This window comes from Alosa pseudoharengus, unplaced genomic scaffold (assembly GCF_046254945.1).
Source record: "Alosa pseudoharengus isolate Yale_2024_CS ecotype anadromous, Long Island Sound unplaced genomic scaffold, YU_APseudo_1.1 YU_APseudo_1.1_scf_22, whole genome shotgun sequence".
In the NCBI taxonomy this organism is placed as follows: Eukaryota; Metazoa; Chordata; class Actinopteri; order Clupeiformes; family Clupeidae; genus Alosa; species Alosa pseudoharengus.
In genome coordinates this window covers 14,792,480-14,801,386 of record NW_027468680.1, presented here as the reverse complement: position 1 = coordinate 14,801,386, position 8,907 = coordinate 14,792,480, and the positions used below count along the sequence as shown (strand labels likewise).

Here is an 8,907-nt window from a genome sequence, read left to right as displayed (position 1 = left end):
CTAAATAACAAATTACAAAGACAGTGGTTTGATCCAGATATAATTCAAGTCACTGCTACCGTTTTCATGGCAGTGTTTTGGTGAATCTATGTTCCTGCAGCCTTGTGATGTATGGTTTATGAAAGACAGGAAACTAGCGTCTACACACTGATTCTCTGAAGTTGATTGGTTTGGTCTCCCAAAGCTCCCAGTCATCACAGAATCTAATTACGGAGCCATTCGCAAGTTCCTGTTTTGAGAAAAAGCATTTCCCCCAGTTGTCTATCGATAATTATTAAAAATGTGTTTTTTCCCTTTAGACTGGCTCAGATGAAGCATGTTTTAAATGTTCTGAAGTGATTACAGCACTGCTTATAGATTCACATACACTCTAACTTATCTGGTGTTCTGCCAGCTCAGCCACAATGCAGGCTTGTTTTCCTGTTTTTGCACCGTATAGGTAATAGCTCTTTAATGTCAGAATTGCTCAGTGAATGAATACGTCAGTCAGTATTCAGCCTGTCAGACTGATGCAAGATCTGAGATGTAGAAATAAAAATAAAAAATCACCCTTTTGTGATTAAACAAAGTGCACAAAGCGGTCACAAGTCTGCAGTCATTTGAAAACAGCACATCCTGTCTAGAAAGGTGACCTGAGGCTGCCTTCAAAGTTTTTTTCTTGGACATTTCCTGGTCTGACCAGTAGTATTTAGCTTGGTTTAACTATGTTTACAGTGGCAAATTGTAATGGTTCCCTAGATGTACCGAATAACACACATTTTTTTCAACAGTTATAAACAGATACTGGTTTTCCTAGCCATTAGCGAGCTGAGATAATCATCTGCTTCTAGGTTTGAAATTGTCCATACCTTCTCTCTTTACTATTTGACTGTAGTATTATGTATAAAGCACACAAACAGAAATATACAACAACATAGTTCCGCATTGTATGGACCTTATTCAAGGCAACACAAAGTGATCCAAAGAAAATCTGACTCCACCACCCTCAAAAAAAGAAACTTAATATGTTTTACCTCATACAAAAGGCCATGTTGAACAACCAATGTACACACCCCTGTTTTCCCATGTCTCTTTGGTTCCTCTACAAAACTGAATTACTCTTCTAGTACCGTCAAAGGCAGGTCACAGTGTTTCTGATAGACCTTAGTCAGTTTAGATGGATACCAATCTTTATGGCAAAGTGTGTTTACAAGCAAATGTGTTGTGTGATTCTCAGAAATGGTCTCTTTATGACAGTATTAATGTGATGTAATGTGCTACACGTAAGCCGATGGCTCTACATAGCGTGCCTAGATGAGTCTGTGAATAATCACCACTTGTTGGAATTATCAGCCATTTCTCACATATTTTGTACTGAAGAGTCAACAATGTGCCCATTCTTGTTCTCAAGGTCATTACTGGACAGTACCATACAGCATACTTGTTTCTTTCCATACTTGCATGCAGAGATATGGAACATTTGACAAAAACCATGTAGTAGGTGATCTACCCATTGCATTACCTTGTTGTATTTTAATTTGTATCTTATCTTAATAAGATATTATTCAAATAAATTAATAGATCTGTGTGAGATAGTCAGTTAGTGTAATTACATGGCAATGATGTATGCTTGTCTTAAAAATGGGATAAGTGACTGCTTTATGACTTGATAATTAGTATGCAAATTGGTTAGAAGAGAACAGCACATGGTAAGCCCACATCAGCCTTAACCACTAAAACTAAATGGGAGAAATGTTGATGAAATCTTTGATTTACAGCCTGTAGATAATTGTTGAAAATGATGTCCTGATCCAAGTATGCTATTGTATTTTTTTGTATCTGATTATCTTTATACAAGGCCCTTTTGTATCTTTTACAAAATATTTACCCTGCTTTGTGGTGTTTTATCATCCTTAGTTCAGCTGACCTTGACATGAAGACAATTGCTGAAGATATAGATACACTCCAAAGATATTGAACTATATCTTTGGAGTGTGTTGTAGTGTCTTTTTGGCTCTACTTATCTCACAGTGTTGTGGAGGACTTTTACAGGAATTCCTTTAGCGTTGATATGCCCACCCCCACACTTTCACACACACACACACACACACAAAATCCATTAAGACAGTTCTGATTCTGTGAACGTCACAATTCAAGCTTTTCTTCAAAAAGAGACGGTTCGCACATTAATAAACTGCTGCTAAACCTTTACCCTGTAGTTTTGTATCACTTTCTCTCTCTCTTTGAGGCTGTAGTGCTGCAGATGTGCAGTCTCCGCTCAGGTTTTCTCACAGCAGCGTGGGGCCTTTGGTGTTGTAGGTCATGGCAGGGAAGTGGCGGCTGTCAATGTTCCACAGCTTCCTGTCTGAACGAGGCCCCAGGGACCCACCGGGGATGGAGCTGGATGAGGAGGCGGGAGCCGAGCTCCAGTAGTTGATATAACTGGCCATCAGCAGGGTCAGCTCCAGGATCTTCATGAAAAAGAGAGGAGGTTCAGATGTTTCATATGTTATAGTATCAAACTTTATCTTTGAGAGATGAAGGCAATATTTGTTCAACAATTTCTTTCAACCATTTCAGTCATTCAGGTGTGGAGTTTAATTCCAAGAGCTCTTTTGTTTAAATAAATAGTTTGTGTGAGTTGATCTGTTGAAATAAAAGATGTATGGTAATTGTAGTGTCCTCTTTGCTTTTTATAATCATTCTAGATATAATCAGAAACCAAATGCTTGGCCTTTGACCATGACCAAGTGCAATGATGATGATCACACCTTACATGTATTTCATAAACCTCCATCACTACACATGGCCAAGTAGATTTACGTTTTTTCTTAATTACGTTTCATTTCAAGTCTGGGGACTCATAGGTGGTGAATGGCAAACGTATAATTGGAACAGAGAAAAGTCCTTCCTAGCAGTTTGCAAGAGACCCACTGGTTCTGTTACAATGTGATGTATTATTAAACATGGCCATTAGCACTCCCAGGCTGGATCGGAATTTTTTAACAAGTCCAGTGGTGAGGTCAGCCATTGTGCGTCCCACTTAGTGTTTCATATTAAGCCCTGATCGAGGCATCCAGAGGCAGCTCAAAAGAGAATCGTGGGCGTTTGTGTGGCTGGCTATTTCCCCTGATCCTTTCCTGTTCACCATATCTATTGCGTTACCTGATATCTCCCAGCCGTACCATTATCAATATGTTCGAGCCAACTGATGCCTTTTAAACGGTGGGCCTAACAGGAAGGCCTGAGTTAGTGCTTTCATTAAATGACAGACATTCAGACATCCACCATGAACAAATGTTTCAAACAGACACTCTGATCGGTCTTCAGGTTAACCTCCATCTGTATTAATTTACTGCTGTGGTCACTAAGAAGTCCACCGTAAGAGTAGAAGACCTTAGAGAAGCATCATCGATCGTCAAACTGGCTAATAAATCTTAATTGTGCGTCCTAGAGTCCTTTATGTTTTTTGGCTTTGTTGGTAGTACAGTACGTCATTACCATAAACCCAGGGAAGCTCTCACAAACTCTCTAGGTTTTCACTAAAGATCAGATCCAAGAGTACTTTGGGTAAGCAAGATGTTTTGGAGTACCTGAACACACTCAGAATGTGTGCAAGTGAATCAATTTACTTGCTGGAGCATGAAACATCCATAAAACACAAACAAGATCAGACCGATTTAAACAAAGAAATGGCTGTGGCTGACATGAAAAAAGAGGTCTCACCTTAGGTTTGCTCATGGCAAAGATGAACTTGTCCACAGTCTTCTTTCCCTGCGTCTGGTCTTTGGTCTGGCTCACCACCACCATGAAGTCGTCACGGAAACCTCCGAACGTGATGATGGACTGATAGGGGTGTGTAACCTGCAGGTGCTGAAGGACAAGGAGCATGAGAGCAAGGCGAGTGAGTCACCACAGCAGTACACCATCGCAAAACTACACGCTCCAACACATGAGACGGCAGGCTAGGGCTTTAAAAATGAATGTCTGATTTGGCTATGTTTGACAACGGAAAGTTTGATGACTTATATTATCTGGACTGTAAATGAAAAGACTCGTTTTATTAGATTACACGCTACACCATTGTGTATGCCACTGCCATTTCAGATGATTCAAGATATTTGCTATACTTAATTATGTGCAGAAAGAGAGGACCTGACGTGCCAATAAAGACCTAGGCGCACAGACAAAAATATTTTGGATGGTTTAAAAGTCATGAGAAAAACAGCCACTGTTGTATGAAATCTTTTTTTATTACTTTTTTTTTGGACCTTCTCTCCCCCCTTCCGTCCATTTGCTGTCCATTTGGAGGCGTGATCGAGAAGGCCAAACCAGTAATGACATGGGAGACTGAGGCTGCTGGAAATTACAGACTACTGGCTGACATTGTTTACTTCTCCTCTAAGCCAGTGGATCTCTGGACAGAAACGTTCGGTCCATAGGCCAGCCTCAGTGCTTTCCTGTAAGCGCTCCAGTGCGTAGGAAAAAATCATTACCCGTCCATAGCCTTGATGGCCTGGCTGGGATTCAGAATTGCAGAGGGAAAAAAAACGTTTAGAGTTATGGCCAGAGACGACTAGAGACGTCCAACCAGACCAAATTTAATTCCAGCAATTTTCTGGACAGAGCTGTGCGTTTTTGAAGTGGTATGAAAACATCTTTCGCTTTCTTTTTTACAGATGAGAACAAATGCCTTGTTTATGTATTTTTTTATTTCAAAACAACTTTGTTGAATGGTTTTATGGGTGACCTGGCCATCTTTCAGACACACACACAAAGGCACGCCCGCACTCACCATTGTGTAGTCCAAAACACTCAAGCCATCTTCATTGACAGCCAGCCAGACTTGTGACTGGTCTATTGATGAGGGAGGCACTGGCTGCAGATGTAAAGGAGACAAAATAGCGGTGAAATCTCAAGCTATACCACAGAGAAACCATCAAACACACTACAGTCTAAATAAGGTTCAATTCCTTTCAGCAACTTTCAAATTCTCTGTTGCTTTGTTGATTATTGTAACACAATGCATAGTTTTGAATTACTGCCACAGTAAAGCAATAATTTTCCTTATTTCTAAAGAACCGGTATTTTAAGTTGTCTCAAGTGCTTCTACTTACACTTCATCCATTAAATCCAGAGTTACTTCAACATTGATAACACATATTCATTCAAAAAGACAAAGCTGGTTGACAAAGCTGCTGATTTGCTGTCACAGTTTGGCTTTTGATGGTGAAAAGCTACCAGTCAGATTACCATCAAGCCCTCTGACCTTAGCGCTGAAGAGCTTGGCTCCAAACAGAGGCCATTTCCGAGCCACGGTCAGATAGATCCTGACGCACTCTGCCACGCTACACCCCCTCAGCAGGGTCCACTTACTGGACAGTCTGTCACACAGCTCCCTGTGGGGCATGTAGTGCACTTTAGTCATATCCCACACATATAAACATACATACTACACACATAAAGAATAACTATATACATAAAAGGCTATAGAAGCTCTATCATCCATGATCCTAATGTATAAAAATATATATTGTATATTCATATCAACATAACAGCGTGAGGGTTTTTGTGAACAGGTATTGTGTGTGTGTGTGTGTGTGTGTGTGTGTCTGTGTCTGTGTCTGTATATGTGTGTCTGTGTATGGTTACCTGAGCTGCTCCAGACTGAGGTCCTGTTTGTAGCGTTTGGGGTAGAAGCGCTCCAGTGCCTGAGACACCAGCTGCTGGCCCTTGGGCTGGACCGACCCACTGGTGCTGGAGGAGGAGGCCACATCACCATACTCTACCTGCCAGAGAGGGAGGAGCACTCACTACACACAGCCTCAGATTCAACACACGGTATCAGAGGACTACTTCACACACACACACATACACAAACACACACACACACACACACACACACACACACACAGTCATTCATTCATTTATTCATTCATTCGCCCAAACCTTCACATTGCAACTTACATTTGGTTCTCTTGGAAGAGGGAGCGAAAGAGAGAGAATGAGAGATATGCCGACAGGCACGCAAACAAACAAACAATCATTTACACTCCTAAGCAAAACCTTATTTGAAATCATGTTGAAATGCTATTTGCCTGCCTTCAATAAGTCCCTGTTGAGTTGAGACAGTGTGCCGAAACAGTGCCAGATGGATGGGACTTTAAAACGTTGTGACTCATTTGCATCGGGAAAGCTCCATAAAACGCAACCAAAACGTTGGGAAGACGACTAATGGTTTTCTATGCGGAGGAGCGTACGAGGAAACGAGTGGATCACGGGCGTCGCGCTGATTTCAGCGATCTGACTCCTCGCTCACAGCTTGCTTGAGTTAACGTCACGACTCTTGAGCCCAAACAGCGTTATTGGAATGGCCTGCGCCATGAAAGAATGACTTCACTAATCTGAGCCAGGCCTCTTAAATTACGTCTGGACTTTATTAGCTCGCTTTTGTGCAAGGGCTCTCCTGCACAGCACACACACGCGCACACACACACACACACACACACACACACACACACACACACACACACACACACACACACGCACACTCACACACACTCATTAAGAGATCAGAAGGGCAGCAGTGTCTGCTTTACCATTAGTGCAATACTGCAACAGGGATTCTATAACACAATACAAACACACTTTCTCTCACTCACACACACACACACACACACACACACACACACACACACACACACACACACACGTACCTGTGCCATGAGGGCAGCCACCTCCAGAGCGAGCTCCTTGTTGACGGGGAAGTGGCCCTGCTGCACCTCCTCATTCACCTGGTAGGCCAGCAGGAGGCGCTCTCGCTCCACTTCCCCCTTGGCCTGGGCCCGGAAGCACAGTCTACACTCACACACAAACACACACAGTCAGGGAGCAGCCTGCAGACTGGTGTGCATGTTAACATGTATGCTATTTTTTTTAAATTATTATATTGGTAATCTCTGTACAATCCTCAATAAATTAAAGCAATATGAAAAAAACATAAAAAGGATCAATACTCAAGCACATACACTAAAGAATGTTAGTACCGGTATTAGTATTAAAAATAACAGCAAACCATACACAGAGTCCATTTTGTTTTCAAGACTAAGCAATCATTTTTCTTTGAGACAGTCTCATAAAACCATGTTTTCTGCAAAAAAGCACAAACACACCTGCTCTTGTAGGTAAGACGGACAATGCGCGTTCCCTCATATTTCCCAAGGTTCAGTTCTTTCAGCGCCTGCTCCCATTTTGAAATTATGTCACAGATCTGATGACACAGACAAAAATAAGAGGCACTTAGAAGTTAATATTTATCTAGTTTATCTAGTTCTAAGTCTAAGTAAATATTTATCTAAAACACTAAACAATCTCAAACAACCTAAATGGAGATGGACTACACACACACACAGACACATACCCACACTCACTCACTCACACAAACACACACACACACACACACCCTTACACACACACACACCTTTGCGTGAGGCTGTAAGCAGTGCTCCAGCTCTGAGCCTGAGGGGTCGTCAGTGAAGAGGGCGAAGCCAGACAGCTGAGTGCTTCTCATGCCTGCTCTCTGGTTCAGCATCCGCATAAACTCCTCCACCGTGGTGGAGCCATCGAAACCCACCACCTGAGCACAACACACACACGGGGAGAGAGGGTTTGTTAGGGTGGCTCTGTTTGTTTGGATACTGTTTGTGTGCTTGTATAGATCAGTGTTTCTCAGAGATGGGAAGTAACGAAGTACAAATACTTTGTTACTGTACTCAAGTAGATTTTTCAGATATTTTTACTTTACTTTACTATTTATTTTTGAGGCGACTTTTTACTTTTACTCCTTACTTTTTAACACGAATATTGGTACTTTCTACTCCTTACATTTTACAAAACTGGCTTGTTACTTTAGTTTCAAATAATTTCAGTGGAGTTACCGTTATTATTTTTCGCCTCATCAATAGCGGATGGGAATATACGTTGCACTTGACGCACCACTACAAGATGACTCGACAGATTTGGGTGGCACGGCATTCATTCGGGGCAAATCATTGCAGCTTGATGGCAGTAACGTTAACGTTAGCACGTAGTAGGCCTATGTCTCAATTAAATTTAGTCAAAAATGCCCTCCTCCTCTCCTTGCCTAAGGTGCTTCCCTAACTTTGGTTATAGCTGCAGTGTAGCCTATATCCTTAGCAATAAGTAGATGCAGCATTGGGTCTTGAACAGGGATGTAGTGGCAGCTAAACGTAAGTAAACACAGTTTACCCAGGGATGGATTACTGCACGGGCCTACCGGGTCCAGGCCCAGGGGCCCAAGGGGTCAGGGGGCCCTGAAGCCCAAGCCTTTGCATGGAATCATTGCCTCAATATCAACAAATCAGGATGTAGGCTATGAATCTGATTAAATTTAGTATTGGCCATCCCCAAAATGCACCAGAATACAGGAAATCACATCAAACAAAAAATCCCCAAACCCCCCCTCCCACATATACGACAATAAGTGGGGGGCCCTTAATACATCTGGGCCCAGGGGCCCGAAAGTTCATAATCCGCCCATGAGTTTACCCACCTCTGAAATTTCAGAAATAGTTTATCCACCTTATATTAGAGTTTATCCACCTCTCAAAAGAGTATATTCACCAATTACAACTGTTAACATTTAAAAATCACACTGTATTATCCACAATAACAATATGTAGGCTACACTCATCAAGTCACTTGTATTGTTGTAAACATTGGACAATAACCTCCACCATCATCAAACATGTTCTGAATGCCTTTTCTAAAAATGTGATAGGCGCATGGCGCAGTCCACCTTACCGTGTTTAGACTACCCACCTCTTATTTTACCATATTCCTGGTCTTGAAATATTCACAGGAATCCATAGGTATTAAATGAATTCATGTTGTTTTATCCAATATTAG

General features: G+C 41.8%; 1 protein-coding gene across 2 annotated transcripts in view; it reads right to left on the bottom strand.

The window, feature by feature from the left end:
• Window positions 1-1,888: 1,888 nt before the first annotated feature.
• The window catches only part of plekhh1 (pleckstrin homology domain containing, family H (with MyTH4 domain) member 1), a 78,677-nt gene continuing 71,658 nt past the window's right edge, over window positions 1,889-8,907 (bottom strand). For both annotated transcript variants that reach the window (XM_076300687.1, XM_076300686.1), the window contains 8 exons: window positions 7,460-7,615; window positions 7,152-7,249; window positions 6,696-6,837; window positions 5,632-5,768; window positions 5,249-5,378; window positions 4,775-4,858; window positions 3,706-3,852; window positions 1,889-2,450 (listed from right to left, as the gene is read on the bottom strand). In XM_076300687.1, the coding sequence (XP_076156802.1) occupies window positions 2,268-2,450; window positions 3,706-3,852; window positions 4,775-4,858; window positions 5,249-5,378; window positions 5,632-5,768; window positions 6,696-6,837; window positions 7,152-7,249; window positions 7,460-7,615 (1,077 nt within the window). In that variant the 3' untranslated portion in view covers window positions 1,889-2,267. The remainder of the gene's footprint in view (window positions 2,451-3,705; window positions 3,853-4,774; window positions 4,859-5,248; window positions 5,379-5,631; window positions 5,769-6,695; window positions 6,838-7,151; window positions 7,250-7,459; window positions 7,616-8,907) is intronic.